Source organism: Suncus etruscus, chromosome 15, assembly GCF_024139225.1.
Source record: "Suncus etruscus isolate mSunEtr1 chromosome 15, mSunEtr1.pri.cur, whole genome shotgun sequence".
Classification (NCBI taxonomy): Eukaryota; Metazoa; Chordata; class Mammalia; order Eulipotyphla; family Soricidae; genus Suncus; species Suncus etruscus.
This window is the reverse complement of record NC_064862.1, coordinates 39,532,455-39,555,435: the sequence shown is the minus strand read 5'-3', so window position 1 is coordinate 39,555,435 and position 22,981 is coordinate 39,532,455. Positions and strand designations below refer to the sequence as shown.

The 22,981-nt window shown below is 36.1% G+C and overlaps 1 protein-coding gene across 1 annotated transcript in view; it reads left to right on the top strand.

Annotated features, from left to right (window-relative positions):
• Positions 1–22,981, top strand: part of RYR2 (ryanodine receptor 2) — a 685,578-nt gene that overhangs the window by 183,848 nt on the left and 478,749 nt on the right. The window contains exon 2 of the mRNA XM_049789034.1: positions 3,924–4,043. Within this exon, the coding sequence (XP_049644991.1) occupies positions 3,924–4,043 (120 nt within the window). The remainder of the gene's footprint in view (positions 1–3,923; positions 4,044–22,981) is intronic.

Sequence of the window (22,981 nt, the reverse complement as noted above, 5' to 3'; positions counted from 1 at the left end):
TCATAATTTTCTAGTTGGGTTCCTATGGCTCATTATGTTCAACTACAAGAAATGGTTCTAAAATTTATATCATGGATTTTTTGATTAGGGTTTTCATAATCTTTAGGACACTTGAATAAGCTCAATAAAGATAGCACATTAGTTGAGTTTTCATCTACTATGTATAATTTTCTATAATTCAAATGTACCACCTGACTCCTCTTAGACACAGTTTAATATTATAGTTTTCTGGTTCATTGATTCACTCATTTACTGTAGAAAGCTGAAATATTTACTGAATACAAGTAAAAGTAAGATGATTTATAGAATGTTTATAAAATTTGGATATTTTAAATCTCAGCCCACTAGATAGCAATCTCCATTTTCATAATGAAATTATGTGTGTTATTAGCAAAAACATAGTCTGGCAATTGTAGAAATAAATTAGAACATGACTTTGCAAACTAATACTTCAGTTTTTTTGTTTTGTTTTGTTTTGTTTTGTTTTTCGGACCACACCCATTTGATGCTCAGGGGTCACTCCTGGTTAAGCGCTCAGAAATTGCCCCTGGCTTGGGGGGACCATATGGGATGCCGGAGGATCAAACAAAGGTCCTTCCTTGGCTAGCGCTTGCAAGGCAGACACCTTACCTCTAGCACCACCTTGCCGGCTCCCTAATACTTCAGTTTTTAAAAACAAATCTATAAATTTGTAAATGAATATCTGAACACATATATATAAAACTTATGTAAACATGCATGTTAGAACATGCATTTTATAACAGTCATGGCATTAAAGTATTTGAAATAAAAATATTTACTGGTAAATAAAATATTTACAAATAAATAAGAATAATTACAAGTAAACTACATTACCTTCTATGAATAATATATTTTGGGGAGGTCACACCCAGCAGTTCTCATGGGTTATTCCTGGCCCTGCACTTAGAAATCACTCCTGATTTCTAGGGGGACCATATGGGATGCCAGGAATTGAACCACTATCTGTCCTGGATTGACTGCGTGCAAGGCAAATGCCTGACCACTATGCTATCTCTTCAGTTTTGAATAATATTTTCTGATGCATGTTCCTCTATTTCTTTCATTTTTATTTATGCTTTTAATGACAGTTGTTAAAATGTCAGAAATAATCATTTTCAAGAATTTTTAATATAAGAACAAAAATTTTCCTTTAATCATGGTTTCTAGTAAACTATACTTCTTCATAAACTATTAAGAAATGTATTTGGGGGGCAAATACAAATAGCAAGGTAGGGCACTTACCATCCATGTGACCACTTTGGATTTGATCCCCATATGGTCTCTTGCATCCTACAAGGAGTGACTTCTGAGCACAGAGCTAGGAGTAAGTCCTGAGCATTGCTGAGTATGATCTTTCCCAACTCCTACCCTTCACCCTGGCCCCCTAAAAGGAAAGAAATGGTTTTGCATCACTACTCATGAGGCAAAATTCATGTTTTCCACACATTTGATGAAAAGAAAAGCAAGAGAGGATAGATAAGACACATTATCTTATTACTGAAAAGGACTTTTCATATGATCTTATGGTAGATCTTCACTGGTTCTGACCCAACTCAGTGCTACATAGAGATCAAATAGACTACAGGACTGTATCTGCATCCATGCATTCAGTATGCTAGTCTAGTTGTTTAATAGAAAATTCTGTCCTACCCATCCCTACCAGTTTTCCTTTAGAAACTTTCCCATGGTGGGGCTTATGTTAGAGATGTTAGTCAGTGGCTGGTTACATATTCCCATATGGTGTTTAGCATTCCCTATATTTAGAGGTAATAGAAAGCAGGGCAGTGGTTTGTGATTTTATTTATTTATTTTTTTAGGGTTATAAAGCTCCCTAAAGAGTAGCAGCTTTTTTAGCCTTCTTGTCTGCCTACATGAAGACTGGCCTCAAACCCTCCACTTTTTGGTTACTTCGTTCTTATTTTGATTTTCTTTCCGGGGTCTTAGGGGGACATAAAAAATCTTAGTATAGAAGCAAGTGAAGAGAAAAAAATTCTGTTTAGTTTAAATAAGTACATGGATTTAAAAGACTTTTATTCTATAAAATGGGTTTATACCAAGTATTTTTTTTCATCTCTAAAATGAAAGAAAAGGTCCCATTTTTCTCCTATGTCTTCGTTGCTTTTTGTTTTCTTTCCTAGAATTCTATTGAATAGCATTACTTAATTATGACCTTCCTTCATCTAAATTCTAATTAAAATTTAATTACTGACCTAATTTAAATTATATATTCATAATATGCTCAATTGTCTCTTTTTGTTCTGTCACTGCCTGTTAGTTTTCCACTCAAACAGATTTGCTTACTACTTTCTATAAAGACCACTTCATAGCTGATTCTTTCATTTTTCTGGCCAGACACTTTGTGATTTAATATTGCTAGAGATAGTGCTTCTTAGAAGTTAGGGACATAAATTTGAGTCCGGTGGCCCCAGACTCAAGTCTAATTTAGGTGCTTACTATCTATCTATCTATCTATCTATCTATCTATCTATCTATCTATCTATCTATCTATCTATCTATCTATCTATCTATCTATCTATCTATCATCTATCTATCTATCTATCAGTCTATCTATCAGTCTATCTATCTATCTATATAATCTATCGAGATTTGCTTCTGAAGCCCAACTTTGCTTGGATGCTTGGATAAAGATGCTGTATCTGCATCTGTGTGGAATGTGAAGTGTAAGTGTGTGTGTAGTGGTGTAGTGTGAGGTACAATAAGTGGTGCTATTGGAGTTCAGGAAAAAAGTAGTGGTAAATGTAGTTATGAACATATGCTGGAACTAGGCAGAGTGGAAGGAAATCTTCAAGTTTCATAAAAGCCCTGGGGTATTAACTAGTAAATTAACCTCACATACTAGGTTAAATGAGAAAGCACGAAGTCTTAGATATGAATGTGGGCTGCTAATTTGATGGAAGTTGGGTTGACTCTTGTCATTTTAGAGATTCAATACATGGCCTGCTAGAACACCAACGTCTGGGATATGGATTAGACTACTAAAATATTTTAAAGTCGGTGTTTCTTGCTTAAGTCAAAAATTTGTCATCTTTTCCCTGGTGTCATTTTTTTGCCACCTGTTTTTCACTGGTTGGAAATTAGCACTAAATTTTAGAAGACTAATTTAAGAAATTGTCTCTCTAGACACTTTTAAAATGTATGAAATTTAATGAATTCTTTAGCTTGCTTTGGGAGCATACCTGGTTGTGTGAAGAACTTACTTCTGGCTTTGTGCATAGGGATCACTCTTGGTGGTGCTTGGTGAACAGTATATGGTGCTGGAGATTGAATAAAGTCAGATAATTACAGAGCAAGTGCTTTTATACCTGGTGCTGTTTCACTGGCCTTTCTCTGTACACTTTGAAGTGTCATTTCAGATATGAACAAGTAGCTTAATGTATTATTGAACTACTATGTTTTTCTTGGTTAATTTTACCTTGAAATTATGTTACTGACCTGTTTTTCCTGTGATAGTTTGGAACTTCCTGTGTGCCCACTAGTAGATTCTCTTCCATTCTTGTGACACTTGATGTCCTAAAAGTGTCAGTCAATTTCTTGGTAATTTGGATAATTAAATCAGACAGTGAGAGTGCTCACATGGAAAAATAATGTTTTACTATTCTCCGTGCAGCTTGCTTCTCGGGATCAGTAAGGACAGTAAGAAAACCTGAAAGCCTTGAATAGCAAAATATTCACTCTGAACCATTCTACCTAGTAATATTTATTTCGCAAGTACAAGTGCTCTGGTGATTGATTTCTATGGGTGGATTTTTTTGAAGGGTTGTTCTTACATTTTTCTCCTCAGATTTAAGAATGTACTAAAATAATGTTCTTATGCATCAATTTGATCTGTCTAGTCATGTCAAATCTCACTTTTTTCTCTGTCACTTTCTTTACCTTTGCAGGATGATGAAGTGGTTCTGCAGTGTACCGCAACCATCCACAAAGAACAACAAAAACTATGCTTGGCAGCAGAAGGCTTCGGCAACAGACTCTGTTTCTTGGAGTCCACTTCAAATTCCAAGGTGGGATACAATCTTTGGAGCTTGCACATATATTCCAGCTTTGCTAGTGCCTTAAAGTAATTCATGGTACTCTCCTATTTTCTGTGGCACACATCAACTAAAGGGGATCTGAACTATTTTTTTCACTATTCTTTATTTCTTTATTTTATTTATAATAATTTTATTTTGACCAAAATGGGTTACAAATCTTTCACAGTAATATTTTAGGTACATATTGACATTGAATCAGGGGAATTCCCACCACCAAAGTTGTTCTCCCACCACCCCCGTACCCATATCCACCTCCCTTACCCCCTGGGGCAGCTAGTATAAGTGGTCCCCTCTCTGACTAGCTTGTTGTAGATTGAGTATCAATTCTGTTGTCATTGACTTTGGATTTGGTGTTCAAGTCTGATCATTTTTATTACTACTTAGTGATCATACAATTGTGTGGTCTTGGCACCCTTCATTATTTCCCCCTCAGTTTGAGAGGCAGAGCAAAATGGTTCAAGTTATGTGGTTTTGTTTGAAGAAAAAAATAAAATAAAATGGGGTAAAAATCAAACAAGCAAGCTATAAATATCAATTTGAGAGAAGAAAGGGAAAATGGAAGAGAAACACAACAAGAATATTTTTCACTATTCTTTAAGTATATATATATATATATATATATATACATATATATGTATAACTTTAAATAATTTTTATATTTACCAAAGTGAATTACATCTTTCACAGTAATATTTTGGGTACATAGAAACATTGAATCAGGAGTATTCCCACCACCAATGTTGTCCTCCCTCCACCCTTGTTCCCAGCATGTTTCCCATATCTCACTCCTTTATCCCCTGGGCTGCTAGAATAAGTGGTCCCCTCTGTGTCTAGCTTGTAGATTGGGTATCGATTCTGTTGTTGTTGGCTTTGGATTTGGTGTTTAAGTCTGATCATTTTTTATTTCTACTCAATGTTCATACACCTGTTTGGTCTTGGTACCATCCATTATTTCCCCCTCAATTTATGAGGCAGAACAAGATGATTGAAGTTATGTGGTTCTGTTTGAAGGAAAAGAAAAAAGAAAAAAATATATAAAGCGGCCAAAAATCAAACAAACAAAAACTGAGAGGAGTCCATCTAGAGTTTATAAATATCAATTTAAGAGAAGAGAGGGAAATAGGAAAAAAATAACAAAAATACAAAAATCAAACAAACAATCCCCCCAAAATCCTAGACAACAAGAGAACAAAAACAAACAAAAATAAAACAAAAGCAGCACAGCAATAAAGACAATAACCAAACACTAAACACGAATCCGAAATAAAAACAAAACTAAATAAAAACAAAAAACAAAAAAACAATGACAAAACTTTAACTCTTCCTCCTCCTCCTCCTCCTCCTCCTCCTCCTCCTCCTCCTCTTCCTCCTTCACCTCCTCTTCCTTCCTCTTTCTTCTTCCTCCTCCATAAGCACAGTAAATATTGGGGAGATTAGAAAAGGAATTCTTCTGGCCTAAAAGATACAGGGTTTATCTGCCCTTGAAGCATACTGTCATGGGAATAACTACAGGCTCTGTACATAGTCTTTTACTCTCCCCTAGGTCTTTCTGTGGTGTCTGGAAACTTTCTGCTCAGTTGTAGATGATAAAATCAGGCCTCTGTAGCTAGTAATCTTGGTATTTGCACAAGTCACAGGATGGAGTCTAGGATGGAGTCTTTACGGTTCTAGAATTTAATCAGTCTTCTATAGTTGGTGGTCTTGGTTTTTGCTACAATCCTAGGACGAAGCCTAGGATAGAGTCTTTTATTATGTTTCCAGAAGTTCTGCTCAGTTGCAGTTGTCTCAGTCAGACCTCTTGGTTGTTGTAGAGATTGTAGGCCAAAGCCTAGGCTAGTATCTTCCTTATTGGTCCCAGGATATATTCTGCCCAGTCATGGTTGTGAAAGTCAGTCTTCTATAGTTAGCAATCTTGGCTTTTGCCCAGATCAAAGGATAATGTGTCTTCTGATTTCATCTTATCCTTAGGTGGTGAGATAAGACAACCTGCTCTTAGATCAAGTTGTTGCCATTTCCTGAATCTGCGCTTTGTGAAAATAACCCAAATACTATTGAATAGAAAGATACATTTCTGCTTCTGTTTATATTTCAGTGGCAATGTAAACATGTATATCAGTGAACTAAGGACAGTGAAAAAAATCAACATGAGATAGAGAGTGACGAGACAGGATTTGCTGTTCACAAAGGTATCAGTCATTCTATAGTAGTCACACTTGAGCCAAGTAGATAAATGTGAGAGTGATCAGTTCGTGATCATTGTGGAAAGTGTCCTAATCAGGCAAAGCCAAAACATTAACTGTTTAGAAATCTGTTTGAGGGGCCGGCAAGGTGACACTAGAGGTAAGCTGTCTGCCTTGCAAGCGCTAGCCAAGGAAGGACCACAGTTTGATCCCCCGGCGTCCCATATGGTCCCCCCAAGCCAGGGGCAATTTCTAAGTGCTTAGCCAGGAGTAACCCCTGAGCATCAAACGGGTGTGGCCCCCCTCCAAAAAAAAACAAATAAAATATCTGTTTGAAGGCTGCTTAAGGAACAGTAATAATCAAGAAGTTCTAATCTGTAAAGGAGGGAACTGAGGTTGAGACATGTGGAGAAGTGGACCAGATCAAGAAGGCCTTCTAGTTTCTGCTTGAAACTTAAGCCTTCTGACAGTATGACAGGTGGCCATTGGAGCAGTAGAATAACACAATTTGATTTTGGTGTTTAACATGTTTTTTGTTGCTATCTAGATTAAAGGATATTAAGAGAACAAGTTGAAACAAGAGATTCATTGTGAAGTATCTGTAAAAGTCTGAATGGCAGTTGATGATTTTTCAGGCTAGAAGTTAAAATGGTAGGGAAATGTGTGTATGTTGCAAGGTTAGCAATTGAATTCTTACATAAAGGATGCTCTGATAGTTCAAATTACATACATAAGGGAAAGATATAATGATATTTCTGGGGGTAGAAACTTAACTAGAAACAACCAATTTAATCATCTTTCTTTACAGAATCCTTTGACATGATCTCGTTTAATTGTTACGGTAAGGGTGTACATAATTATTACATCCATAGACTATGCACAGATAAGGACATCGAAAGCTAATTGAGGTCAGGTACTTTTCTTAAGAATGCTTAACGTACTTTCAAGCAGTAGAGATAGCAATGACTTTTTACGTGTTCAATTTTGTTTTTTCTAGTGTCATTTTCTTGGTTCTTTATAGTAGGTGCTATAAAGGCTCTTTAGTTGCCCTGTGAAATAATATCAAACAATGTATTTATGTGATTTAATTGTTATATGAATTTAATGGTAAATAACATTATCAGTATTGAATTAATGAATACTAGACATTAAGCATTCTATAGGCCTGCTTAGACTTATTTTTAATTTCAAATGTTTGCTGCATAGTCTTAGATATGAAAATATTCTTTAAAATAAAACACTAGTGACCTTAAATATAACAGTTTTTGCAGTTTCTGATATTTTGTAGTAGTTAGAAAGATGTAGCTCATTTAATTAGTTAACTTGCTTTTCTAAGCTATGTTGAACATTTTACTAGCTCAGTTTTTTGGCATCTGTATTTAAGAGCATGCTTTCAGTATGGAAAATAAATGCCTCTGATTTTTTAGTAGGCTTTCCATGTAATAGTCAAGGCCTTGAAATAGGGTAAGGCATTCATTTAAACTGCTTAGTTCTAGCAGGAATACTTGACACTCTAGATAATTATTGACAACCTCGAAAAAATGACTTTTAATCAGTTTTCACAGTTTACTTTCCCTTTTTTTTTTTTTTTTTTTTTGGTTTTTGGGCCACACCCGGTGGTGCTCAGGGGTTACTCCTGGCTGTCTGCTCAGAAATAACTCCTGGCAGGCACGGGGGACCATATGGGACACTGGGATTCGAACCAACCACCTTAGGTCCTGGATCAACTGCTTGCAAGGCAAACGCCGCTGTACTATCTCTCCGGACCCTACTTTCCCATTTTCTCTGAAAATTTTACATTTGGGATAAGATGATGAATATTTATTTTTTAAATTCCTTAATCAGACATTTTTCTTTTTTCTACTGAGATTAATCATCCCTATTTTTTATTGCATCATCTCCACCATATCTCTGCCTTTATTTTTCCTACACATACACTCTACTGGATCCTTTCTGCTTAGTAAAACATGATTTTTCCTTCAATGCTTGTCACAAACAACCACCCCCACTTCTGTTTTTTCCCCCCAAATGTCTGGGGTTCTGCTTATTAGGTACTTTGTTGACGTTTTCATTATAATGTCAGTTGAGGTTAATTTTGTATATCTGCACGATCTTCTATTCCTACATAAATGTACTTGTATTCTCTCAGATATGTAAACTAAGTTCTGAAAACCCTGAGAACCAAGCATATTTGATTTTTGTTATTTTTTTTTCCTTTGGCCACTCCTGGAAGTGCCCTGAAGTTACTTGTGGCCATGTGGTGGTGGGAATCATATGGGATATAAGGGATTGAATTTGGGTCAACCACATGCAAGAAAAATGTCTACCCACTACTCTATCACTCTAGACCCCTAATTTATTTTCTTGTTTCTTAGAACCTTGCACAGAGCCTTAAACAAATTAGAGTTTCATAAAATGTAAAATTAGGTATTAGAGTAATAGTACAGCTAGAAGTAAACCTGAGCATCACCAGGCATGTTTCCAAAAATTAAAAAAATAAGGAAACAAAACCCAGTGTTTAGCGAATCATTAAATTTGAAGGGAGCTCCTCGGCTTAAGCAATATTTGGTTTTTAGGTCTCCTGTGGCTGTGCTCAGAGCTTACTTTTAACTCAGAGCTGAGGGATTGTTTCTGGCAGGTTCTGGGGACCATATGGGTTGCTCAGGATCAAACCCAGGTCAGCTGCATGCAAAGAAAACATCTTACCTGCTGTTCTAGATCTCTGGTCCCAGGCAATTTACATTTTTATAAGAGATTTTAAGAGATAATTACAAAGTCGAAAATCTAAATCGTTTCATGTATAAAATTTATAAGCTGGTACTGGAGACATGGTATGGGGGCAAGGGACTTGCTTTGCATGCAGCTGACTAGTTATATCTTTGGCACCTTATATAGTCCTTTGAGATCTGCTGAGAATGATCCTTGAATGCAGAGCCAGGAATAGCCCTGAACATACCTGGGTTTGTTCCAATTTTCTTTTATCCCCACAAACAGCAACAACAATGGAAGCACAAATATATATTCAAGACAGAGTACAGTTGTACTTTACAGAGATATATCTCTGAGAAAACAGAAGTTGGCCTTTTAATTTTTCAAGTTGGTGTCTGCTGTATGTATTATAAAGGTGCAAAGAACAGACTGATTGCTGGCTGCGAGTAGTCAGCCATGATAAATTATATATGTTCTCTTGGAAGTGATCCCAGAAATATCTTAAGCTACAGAATCTCTTAATCAAAGCAGGACTGACCTTTTCAGAAGACTTTTTCATGTTCTTCATTTATCTATTTAGGGTGATTTCTACCTGTGGAAAATGTAAATATTAACTCTGGTGATATAGTTTAATATAGTTTATTATTTTGAAATAAATATACTTGTATATGCTTTATATGCATGAATTTTAATTTTTGTTTCTATATTTAGTGTTTTTATAATTTCTATTTTTTAGTTTATGTTTTTAATATTTATATTATTTAGTTGGCTTCTTTTAGGAATTATTTTCAGACATGCCTATCTGCTTTTGTTTAAAGCTAAAGAATTAAAAAAAGAAGTTATAAAGGAAATACAATTTATAATTTCTTAGATTTTCTATATAAAAGCTGTTACCTGCTAAGAAAATGGCAAATGCCAAAGCCACAACTAATATAATCTCTAAGACAAAGTTGGTAACAACTTATCCCCATTTATGGTGTCAGTTAACATGCAAGGCAAAGTAAAGGAAAAGCAAAAAATATTCTCTCTTATTGAAAAATCAATAACAAATAATGACTAGAAAATATGATAAGAATATCCCAATTAGGAATTCATAAGAGAGCCAGGAAAGAATGGTTATTTCTAGAGAAATCCTGGCCAGTGGGCCTTTAACAATAATAAAGTGAAATTTGATTTTAGTCGAAGCCGAGGAGAAATTGTGGTGAATCAAGTTGAATTATGATCGAAGAACTAGGGGCTGGAGAGATAGCATGGAGGGAGGGCATTCGCCTTCCATACAGAAGGACGGTGGTTCGAATCCTGGCATCCCATATGGTCCCCTGAGCCTGCCAGGAGTGATTTCTGAGTGTAGAGCCAGGAGTGACCCCTGCTGGGTGTGACCCCCCCTAAAAAAGATCGAAGAACTAGGGGCCAGAGCAATAGTACAGTGGTAGAGCATTTGCCTTGCATGCGACTGACCCAGGACAGACAGTGGTTGGATCCCCGGCATCCCATATGGTCCCCCAAGCCTGGAGTGATTTCTGAGTGCATAACCAGCAGTATTCCCTGAGAATCACTGGGTGTGCCCCCCCCCAAAAAAAAAGATAAAAAAAAATCGAAGAATGGGGCCAGAGTGGTGGTGCAATCAGTCCGGTGTTTGCCTTTTATGTGCTAACCAAAGACAGACTGTGGTTCGATACCCGGCGTCCCATATGGTCCCCAAGCCAAGAGCAATTTCTGAGCGCCTATCCAGGAGTACCCCTGAGCGTCACTGGGTGTGGCCCAAAAACCAAAAGAAAAAGAAATCGAAGAACTAGGCTAAATTTTGGGAGGGAGACAGAGGCGATAACTGAGAAAATTAAAAGTTGTGGTTTGAACACTAGATGAAAGAAACAAATTATTCTTGAGCTACAAAGCAACAAAAATGATGAAGGTTCATTCTCCTTTTCTAAGATTGCAAGAGAGCTCGTCTAACTTGCACTTGTTTTTCAGGTGTGCCCATGATATTGATTATGCTTCTCTTTCTTTCTTTCTTTCTTTCTTTCTTTCTTTCTTTCTTTCTTTCTTTCTTTCTTTCTTTCTTTCTTTCTTTCTTTCTTTCTTTCTTTCTTTCTTTCTTTCTTTCTTTCTTTCTTTCTTTCTTTCTTTCTTTCTTTCTTTCTTTCTTTCTTCCTTCCTTCCTTCCTTCCTTCCTTCCTTCCTTCCTTCCTTCCTTCCTTCCTTCCTTCCTTCCTTCCTTCCTTCCTTCCTTCCTTCCTTCCTTCCTTCCTTCCTTCCTTCCTTCCTTCCTTCCTTCCTTCTTTCTTTCTTTCTTTCTTTCTTTCTTTCTTTCTTTCTTTCTTTCTCTTTCTTTCTTTCTTTCTTTCTTTCTTTCTTTCTTTCTTTCTTTCTTTCTTTCTTTCTTTCTTTCTTTCTTTCTTTCTTTCTTTCTTTCTTTCTTTCTTTCTTTCTTTCTTTCTTTCTTTCTTTCTTTCTTTCTTTCTTTCTTTCTTTCTTTCTTTCTTTCTTTCTTTCTTTCTTTCTTTCTTTCTTTCTTTCTTTCTTTCTTTCTTCTTCTTCCTTCCTTCCTTCCTTCCTTCCTTCCTTCCTTCCTTCCTTCCTTCCTTCCTTCCTTCCTTCCTTCCTCTCTCTTCCCTTCCTTCCTTCCTTCCTTCCTTCCTTCCTTCCTTCCTTCCTTCCTTCCTTCCTTCCTTCCTTCCTTCTCATATATGTATATATTTTTATCTTTCTACCCATATTGTGTAGTTACATATGCTGCATGATTATGCAGAATATGTATGATTTATATATAGAGAAGTGCAATTTGTATTTATTTGTATATTTTATTTTTTAAGTATAGTGTATAATTACTTTAGGATTATAGAAAAATGCAACAACAGAATACTATTTTTCAAATTATGATGTATTTAAAAATGAGCTAAACTAAATTAAAATAATGAGAGGTACTATGAAGAATAGCTTAAATTTTAAACAAAATGTAAGATAAGAACAGAAAGATTTGAGCAATACTGGACATAACAGAATTTTTTTTTGTTTTTTCGGCCACACCCATTTGATGCTCAGGAGTTACTCCTGGATAAGTGCTCAGAAATTGCCCCTTGCTTGGGGGCCCATATGGCATGCCGGGGGATCGAGCCACGGTCCTTCCTTGGCTAGCGCTTGCAAGGCAGACAACTTACCTCTAGTGTCACCTCGCCGGCCCCCATAACAGAATAATTTTAATGGAAAGAAACTTATTTTAAAAATGAAGACTGAAATAGTAGGAGGATATTGAAACAAGTATATCTCTATAGGTAATGCCTTCAGAGTAATAGGCTAGGGAAAACTAAAAATCCATTTAAGAAAAGTGAATCCAAAAGAAATACAGTTTGATATGGAAAGGGCATGTGAAATTTCTAAATTTCTATTTGCCATAGAAGAAGCTTATAAGCAGCCCTTCCATTGTAAAAACAAATGAAAATTTGAACATAATGAAAAGTCAACAACACTTCTGCAAATCTCTACAAATTATATATCCTGAAAACAGCTGAGAAATAATAATAGAACCACAAAATTCTTTCCTTCACCCATTATAAGCAAGTGAAACACATTTATTTTACAAACTGAGACTCAGGATGGTTTAGAGACTCACAAGTCATAGTTCTAGGATCCTGCAATGTTATTGGTCAAACTGCAAATAAATGGGGTACAAATTGTGAGAGTTTATTAAAATGATGCTATAATTCTGTATGGTCTTATAGGTACTATGTGAAAATAAAACTAAAACTTCGAGTTAGATGTACTTTTTGTTTCGTTGTGGAGCCTTCCCAGTGTTGTTTGAGAATTCTGGTTCAATCAGTGATCAGCAATTACTGTACGATCTGCACTCAGAGTTACTCATGGCAATATAGGAGGGACCATATGGAATACTTAGAATCAATCTCAAGCCTGCATGCAAAGCAAGCATTCTACCTACTGTACTATCTCTCCAGGCCCCTCAAGTTAGGTGTTAAGAGAGAAAAATGAAAAATAAGTCATTAGCTATTTTTAGTATTGTTTATAGGTTAATGACCCAAATATAATTAATGGTTGTTTAATGTATAAGCATAAACTTTTTAAATAAAATAATACATCTATGTCTGTTTTAAATATAGACATTAAATGACTATATATATGTTAAGAGATTTAAATATAAAAATAAAGTAGATCACATGATGTTATCTGATGCATACATTCACAGTTTTGGGGGGCGTGTTTGGTTTTTTGGTTTTTGGGCCATACCCGGTGACTCTCAGGGGTTACTCCTGGCTATGCGCTCAGAAATTGCTCCCGACTTGGGGACCATATGGGACGCCGGGGGGATCAAACTGAAGTTCATCCTTCTTTGTGCATGCAAGGCAAGCACACTACCACTTGCACCACCGCTATGGCCCCCACACAGTCAGATTTTAAAATAAAAGTGCAAATAAGGCCAGAGCAATAGCACAGCGGTAGGACATTTGCCTTGCATGCAACCAACCCTGGACAACTCCAGTTCAGTTTCTGGGATCCCATATGGTCCCCTGAGCCTGCCAGAAGTGACTTCTCAGTGCAGAGCCAGGAGTAACTCCTGAGTGCCGCCGGGGGTGACCAAAAAAAAAAAAAAACCCAAAAAGCAAACAAACAAAAAAAAACAATAAAGAAACAAAACAAGTACAAATAAATAGAAGTTAAATTTACATTTATTTAAGCAAACATGCTATTTTTAACACAAGAGCATTTATGCCAAAGTAATAAATTATAAAAATAATTCTATGGAAATTGATTACCCATTAAACTGAGAGTAAATTAAGACTTTAATTGACAGCCAATTTGAACAATGTGTATTATAACATAGAGATTCAGTAAGTTAAAAGGATGAACAAAGATATATATGCCAATATCTATATCTATATCTATATATCTATATATCTATATATATCTATCTATCTACTGTTCTTTCCACCTAGTATTTGTTTCCCATTATGTGCAATATTGACATATGTAACCACAGTGGATGCTCTGTGCAGTTCCTGACAAGCTTCAACAAGAAAGGTGCAAGGACTTTCTCTAAAAGTTGCAGAATAATACTCTCTTTAGCAAAGACCTTCTCTCCATTTCAGAAACAGCAAATAAAAGAAGTTATCCCCACCTTGATGGTTCTCACTACAAGCTGGGTATTAAAAAAAAAGATATATATGCTAATAAGTGCTAGAAATGACATGAGGATAGTAGGAAATGAGTATATTAAATGACTACTTAATTATATCAAATAGATTTAAACCTCCTCAGAAGATATAAAATTTTCTAGAAAATTGATAGAAATTATAGAAATAATTAAATTTCTCATATGGAATGCACAAAGAATATATAGAATGCATATAGGATATACAAATATTTGTAGAATACATAAAATTATAGAAATACAAAAGGAAATTTATAGAAGATATAAAATTTTCTTGAAAATTTATTTACCCCAGCAAATGTAAATGGACCAATTCATATAACATAAGGCTGTAAAATAAATTCTGACAAATAATATATATCCTAGGGCTGGAGTGGTAACACAGTGGTAGGGCATTTGCCTTGCCTATAGCTGACCCAGGACTGACCTGGATTTGGTCCCTGGCATCTCATATGGTTCCCTGAGCCAGGAGCAATTTCTTAGTAAAGAGCCAGGAGTAATCCCAGAGCACTGCCAGGCGTGGCCCCGAAAAAGGATCTATAGGTATATCCTTCCAATTTTTTTTCTACTTAATCAACTATGCAATAAAAATTATTCTCAAAGAAAGAAAATTTCTAGTTTATTTTTATGAAGTAATTGTAACATGTATTCCAAAACTTTAAATACTTAAAAAATATAGATCTTTTAAATTGAGGCCAGAGGGATAGAACAGCTGGTAGTGCAGTCCTTTGCATATTTTACAACTTGCATCAATTTGGTTTTCTGCAGCCCATAATGGTTGCACAAGTCTCTCAAGAATGATCCCTGAGTGCAGAGTCATCCTTGGCTCTATCAGGTGTGGCCCAAAATACAAACATATGTGTATATGTATATATTTCAACTTATGAATTGTGAGTATTTTTTTTTGTTTCGTTTTTTAGGTCACACTCTATGGTATCCAAAGGTTACTCATGGCTCTGTGCTCAGAAGTCACTCCTGGCAGGCTTGAGGAATTATATGGGATTCCAGGGATCAAACTCAGGCTGTCCTCGTGCAAGGCAAATTGCCCTACCTGTTGTTCCAGCCCCAAGTATGAGTATTTTAAATTACTGATTTGAAAAAAATGAAATATTTCTCAAATAAGAAAGCAAAGTAATATTAAAATATATATTATGATCCAATGAGGTTTATTCCAGAACCTAAGGATCGTTTGACAACAAAAAGAACCCAATTAATTTTTAGGATCAGAGCAGTGGTGCAAGTGGTAGCCTTGCACGTGCTAATTTAGGACGGACCACAGTTTGATCCTCCGGCATCCCATATGGTCCCCCAAGCCAAGAACAATTTCTGAGTTCATAGCCAGGAGTAACCTCTGAGTGTCCACTGGGTGTGGCTAACCACCCCAAAAGAGAGCCCTATCAATATTATTAATTTTATTGAAACTAAGGAGAAAAAAAACCCTGAGCTTCTATGTGAAGATTGGGAGAATTAAGGTGACAGAGCTCTTATTTTTTATTTATTTATTTTTTGTTTTTTGGGTCATACCCAGCAGCACTCAGGGGTTACTCCTGGCTCTATGCTCAGAAATAACTACTGGCAGGCTCGGGGGACCATAAGGGATGGAAGGAATCGAACCAGGGTATGTCCGGAGTTGAACTCATGCAAGGCAAATGCCCTACCACTGTGCTATCTCTTTGGCACTCTAAGAGCAATTTCTTTTTTTTTGGGGGGGGTCACATCTGGTGGTGCTTATATTTTGAAAGTATGATCAAATATAAGCAATGGCTAACAAATTAATGCTATTTCTCTTTCACACTTTTGTTCTAAAGTCACTGCTACTTTTTAGGGGGGGCACAGCTATTTTTTGTTTTTGACACCACATGTGTATGTGCTCAGAGTTTATTATTATGTGTTCTCAGGGATCATTTCTGCCAGGGCTCAGTATGCATTTCTAGGAATAGAACCCAGGTTGGACACATGCAAAGTAAGTTTTACTGCTGTGTTATCTCTGGTTTCCTAAAAGTCAGTGCTTTTTTTCTCCAAGGAATCATTAGTGGTAAGAATCACTTTTGAGGTAAAAAGATATTTAATGTGTCTGCCTTATATATGTATTTTGGAGATATAAATCAATATAGTTAGATGTAGAGAATAAGTCTAATATGCCTTCTAATATGAATTCTCTTATAGAGAATTTAATTATATATCTAAAATCCCAGAGTCAACAACTACTGAAAATGAATTTATGATAGCAACTCATACTCTTATCTAGTTATAAAATTGGTTTAGTAATAGATAGCATAAATAGATCAATTAGAAGGCACAATATTAGAATGTGCATATGTAAAATAATATACCTAGCATAAATAAACACAAATATTCAAGCTAATTTATAAAGGGACCAGTATCAATTTAGATCAATCCTTTTTTTTTGTAGTCATGGAGTGGATCTCTTAAAAAAATTATTCTAGGAGCTGGAGAGATAGCATGGAGGTAAGGTGTTTGCCTTGTAAGCAGAAGGACGGTGGTTTGAATCCTGGCATCCCATATGGTCCCCCGAGCCTGCCAGGAGCGATTTCTGAGTGTAGAGCCAGGAGTAACCCCTTAGCACTGCCGGGTACGATGCAAAAACAAAAAATAAATTATTCTGGGGGATACAGCAGGTAAGGTGTTTTTCTTGTATTTGGCTGAATCAGGATCAATGTGGGTTCGATCCCTGCCATCTCATGTGGTCCCAAGAACAATTTCGTTTTCTTTTTGATTTTTGGGTCACAACAGGTGGTCCTCAGGGGTTACTCCTGGCTCTGTGTTCAGAAATTGCTCCTGGCAGGCTCAGGGGACCATATGGGATGGAAGGAATCGAACCGGGGTACGTCTGGAGTTGGACACATGCAAGGCAAACACCCTACCACTGTGCTATCTCTGGCTCTCTAAGAACAATTTCTTTTTATTTTTTGGGGGGGTCACACCTGGCGGTGCTCAGGAGTTTCTCCTGGCTCTATGCTCGGAAATCACTCTAGGCAGGCTCAGGGGACCATAAGGGATGCCAGGATTCGAACCATTGTTCTTCTGTGTGCCTTACCTCCATGCTATCTCTCTGGTCCCCTCTAAGAGCAATTTCTGAGTGCAGTGTCAGGCGTAAACCCCGAGTGCTGCCAGGTGTGGCCCCAAAACCAAAAATAATAAATAAAATATTCTGGTTTTCTAATCTTATTGCTGATGACATTAGGACTAAGTTAATAAAAGAATTTTAACATTTGTTTATCCCCAAACTTCAACAATTCTGCATTCCGAAGACTAGTTTATATACACTGTATGTGTAAAATAGCACTGTTGATTTTGATCAGGTTTCAAAATGGAAGTGGAACCTTGTAGATAAAACATCAAGAGCTTTTTTCTCTTTTTCTTCTAATTTCTATGCATTACATTTTTTGGGGGGTTGGGGCACACCCGGTGATGCTCAGGGGTTACTCCTGGCTATACACTCAGAAATCACTCCTGTCTTTGGGGACTATATAGGATGCCAGGGATTCAAAACACGGTCCGTTCTAGGTCAGTCACGTGCAAGGCAAATGCCCTACCGCTCTGACCCTTCTATGTATCACTTTAATTAAAAGTCCTTCTTCCCTAATGGAACATGATAGAGCAATATTTTATCTTCAGTGACTTCTCATTTCAGAATATTATTCACTATCATAAATAATGCATGAGAATATTAATGATGCATAATAGTTGTTTTATTTCAGATGAACTGCTCATCTTGCCCAAGTGAAAATTTTTGGATTAAAAAGAAACGTTAGTATAAGATAAAAGCTGATGATGTAAGAAAGATATGCTTTAAAAACAAAGTTTATGAAACGTTTAAAACAAATACTTATTTCTCAGTATGTATTTCTCTTAAAATTAAGTGAAGTCATAAAACATAATTAGGAGAAATACTATGAATATTTTGTTGTCCCACATACTTTATTCATTAAAAATTTCACAGAACTTTATTTGAACTAAAAAAAGGAAAAAGAAAGGCCAAGCAGTTGTACAAGAACATTAATTAGTGGTAAACAGATTTATTTCTCTGAATTCTTGTGTTTTAATTATGTAAGTTAACTACTTGCCATTATTTTCAGAAGACATTTGGTATATATGTAAGAAATGATATTAGAATGGGGCCAGAGCGATGGCACAGTGATAGGGCGTTTGCCTTGCATGCTGCTGACCCAGGACAGACTGCGGTTCGATCCCCTGGTGTCCCATATGGTCCCCCAAACCAGGAGAGATTTCTGAGCACATAGCCAGGAGTAACCCTGAGCATTACTGGGTGTGGCTCAAAATCCAAAAAAAAAAAAAAAAAAAAAGAAAAGAAAGGAAGGAAGGAAGGATGGAAGGAAGGAAGGAAGAAATGATATAAGGAAATAATCTTTCTTATAGAATTCAATTTATAACAAATACATAATTGTATGAAAGCTGCCATAGATAATATGCAAGTTAATGATATTGATATGTTCCAAAAATTGTATTTATGGCTACTAAATGTGAAATTCTAATAAATTTTACTTGTCATAATATATTATTTTAATTTGTTAACATTTAAAAACTGTCAAGTTTACTTTTCATTCTTGAGCATAGGAAGACATAGTGAGTCAGAGTTGACTCATGTTCTGTAATGTGTCTATATATTATATAACCTATGTAAGATATTATATTAAAGGAAAAGGTTAGCTCAAATTTACAAAAGCATTATTCAAAAATATGATAAATAGAAAGAATTTATGTCTGTAGGTTAAATGTACCTTATCCTAAATTAGAAGAGAAAAGACTTCTGGCTCAGCTATTAGTGAAATTTTAATAAAATATTTTTCTACCTGCACCTCACAACACTTCTGAGGTAGGTATTGGGCCCCTTCATATGAGGGAGCCAAGGCTCATGTATGCCCAGAAACATGGCAGGCAGGAGCTGCCATCCACAGCAGTGGAACCGGTGCCGCCAGGCTCCAGTATGTGGTCTGAATTACCACAATAACAAATCTTAACAATGAAAAGAGGCACACACAGAGGAGAGCTTTGCGGTCCCTATGGTTCTAGATGTTGGGCGTCCCCAGGGGGCACTCGGGGCACTATGCAGAAAAGAAAACCACAAAGAAGGGACTGTGGTGACTGCATCATGCCTGTCCCTTGTTGCTGTCCCAGAGCAGGGGGGCACAGCCCTCCTCACTTCACCTGTTAGAGGCGCCCAGATTCCTCTATGATCTCGCTGCTGGGGAAGTGTTGTTGTTTTTTAAATTTTTATTTTGACCAAAGTGGATTACAAATCTTTCATAGTAATTTTTTAGGTACATAGTAACATTGAATCAGAGGCATTCCCACCACCAATGTTGTCCTTCCTCCACCCCTGTTCCCAGCATGCATTCCATATGTCCCTCCTTTACAACCCCCCCAGGTTGCTAGTATAAGTAGTCCCCTCTGTGCCTAGCATGTTGTAGATTGGGTGTCAATTCTGTTGTCATTGGCTTTGGATTTGGTGTTTAAGTTTGATCATTTTTTTTTTTATTTCTACTTAATGTTCATATGACTGTCTGGTCTTGGTACCCTCCATTATTTCCCACTCAGTTTGTGAGGCAGAACAAGATGATTCAAATTATGTGGTTCTGTTTGAAGGAAAGAAAAATAAAATAAAATAAAATGGGCAAAAATAAAACAAGCAAAAAATAGGAGGAATCCTTCTAGACTATAAATATCAATTTGAGAGAAGAAAGGGAAAAAGGAAGAAAAACATAACAAAAATACTAAAAGAAAATTTTAAAAAATCAAACAAAAAACTTGAAAAGCACCACAGCAATAAAGACATCAACCATACAATAACCATGATCCTGAAATAAAAACAAAATAAAGCACAAAGAAAGAAAACCCACAGGGAAAAAAGCAACAAACAACAACAATAACAAAACAAAACAAATTAAAGTTAATTTTTGCTTCTCTTCTTTTTTGCTTGCATAGGCACAGTAAATATTGGGGAAATTAGAAAGGGAATTTCCTTGGCCTAAGAGATACAGGGTTTCTCCACACTTGAACCATACTGTCATGGGAATAACTATAGGCTCCATACATATTCTTTTACTTTTTACAGGGGCAGGGCAGTTCTGAATGGAGCCTGAGTAAACCTGAGCACTCTGTTTCTCATGGCCTTTGCAGTTTTGTTCCTGCCTTAGCCTGAAGGCTGGAGGGCAAAGGCAAACTCCTTGTAGATGGTGAACCCTGGTTACTCCTGGCTCTATGCTTAGAAATCGCTCCTGGCAGGCTCAGGGGACCATACGGGATGCTGTGATTCGAACCACCGACCTTCTGCATGAAAGGCAAACCTCTTACCTCCATGCTATCTCTTTGGCCCCAGAGTCCTGTATTTTTATTCATATTCTTCTTATCTTTTTTTTTTTTTGGTTTTTGGGTCACACCCGGCAGTGCTCAGGGGTTATTCCTGGCTCCAGGCTCAGAAATTGCTCCTGGCAGGCACGGGGGACCATATGGGGCGCCGGGATTTGAACCGATGATCTCCTGCATGAAAGGCAAACGCCTTACCTCCATGCTATCTCTCCAGCCCCCTCTTCTTATCTTTTAAGGAAATAAAATATTAATTGTGTCTTCATTAGATTTATTTTATATTTTTTGAGTTATTATATGCCTAAAGGGACCAGCTGTCATGTGGAAATTTGCTGAGAAAATGAGGAATAAAATTCTAAGAATCATTATTATATATGCCTCTCTTATTAAGCTGTCCATTTATATAAATGTGCTTTCAATGATTTTTCTAAACACTTAAATTATAATTTTTAGAATTCTGTTTTTTATTGCACCTTACCTGCTTTATACTATTGCTCCAGCACAAGGGTTATATAATTTTTATTGCTTTGTTATACAAAGGGTTTTATTCTAAACAGTTAGTTTTTGTTTAAATTCTTAAATTGTAATGTACTTATCTATTTCTCCTCTTGATGCTGTTGGGGAAATTGGGGTATTTTTTGGAGAAATGTGCCTTTTTAAAATTTTGATTTTACTATTCTTTTTATATGATGTAACTTTACAAGGTTACCTTTTGCTAGAGAGATCAAAATGATGATCAAACTTGCCCCACTGAGTAAAAGAAAAATATGTTATAAGATATGAATTACTGAGGCTCAATAAGAGAACCTATTTAAAATATGATTCCTTTTGAATGTGCAATTTCTCTCAGAGTATTACAATATAAAATTATTTATCCTGAAATGCTACTTTTGGTGTAGTGGACCCAACATGTTTCTTTACTCTATTAGTTCAGGATCATAAAGTACTACTGGTTGGGTACAAGTATAATATTCCTGAGCAAAGAAAAAGTTTTATGACCTATTTACTTGTTATTGTGGACTATGATTTTTCAATATCTTCCTAAGGAGTTTAGGAGAATATGTTTGCACAGCACACATGGGATCATTATACTTTGAACCAAACTGATGGGCTTTAATTATATCAAGACATGTAGATCCTGGAGCTGCTGATAAATTGACAGTATGTTTAAATAGCAACAAAGGAAATCACAAGCAAAAAAATAAAATTCAGATTAATTTGGGGGAAATAGTTATTTTGTTGAGATGATGCCATTTATTGTTATTTCTCAATTGGTTGATGCATGTGGCATTCAAATCTGTGTTATGGAAGAGAGAGTACTATTTTTCACCTTAATTTTCAGATTTTAGGTTAGAATTTTCACTTACTTTATGCTTGGACAAACTTGACTAACTCAGGCAATAGTTGACGGAAGGCTTACTAAGAAGTAATAATAAGTGGTTAGATGGAGAGTAGAGTCATAATATAGCCATAGAAAACTCTCTTCTGAGTTTGAGAACATGACTCAATGACAGTGAGGCCTGGATGGGATTCCTGGAACAAACAAAAATGGAGTTTTGTCTGGATGAGCATCTGATTAGTTTTCTTAATATTTTCTGGATTTGATCATTGTGATAGTCTTCTAATGTTCTGCTTTCTGTTAGTCTATTAAACATGGCTCTCTGAGCATGTCAACAATACTTCCTTTTACATCCCAACCAATATGTTACCATATTACAACTCTAAAAAGGGGACAGGTCCTTGTTGCTAAAAAGTCTTCAGCTAGGTCTTGCTGTTCTGTAAAAATTGTAGTGGTCATGATTTACTATCATGAATAGCTTGAAATTTGCTAAGCAAGACCTTCAGCCTCTAGTTAGACAAAGCACTTATCTCCTAACTTAAATAATACTCCTACAATTTCTCATCATGTAGTTAAACTTATGACTCATTTGGTACCCTTAGGGATATACTTGACTTTTACACATTTCAGATATAATAAATATATTAGCATTTTAGAAATTTCTAACCTTGATGCAGCAATGGAATCTATTTTCTTTCCATTATTCCATGGTATAATTAAGTCCTGATTATTATAATAATTCAAGTGAATTTAACAAAAAGGTAAAGTTCCTGGCACATAGTAAGTATTCAACAGAATAATTGTGGAATTGCCTTGATAGGGCTTTTTCTGTTTCTTGAGAGGAAAAATGCTCACTGTCAATATAAAAAATGTGAATGCTTATGGAAAGTATCTCTGATTTAAATGCAAATTTTATATTAAACATTTTCTATACACTATTTAGACATAAATAAGTGGAATAAATGATATATTTAAAAAATGTAATCTGGGGACCTAAACCATCAAATAAGATGTAGGGTGTTTGCCATGCATTCAGCCAACTTGGGTTAGATCTCTGGCATCTCAAATGGTCTGTTGAGCACTGTCAGGAGTAATTCCTGTGCAGTGGATTTCTCTCCTGAGAGAGGAGGCATAATCCCTCATCATTACCAGGTAGGGCCCAACCTCCCCA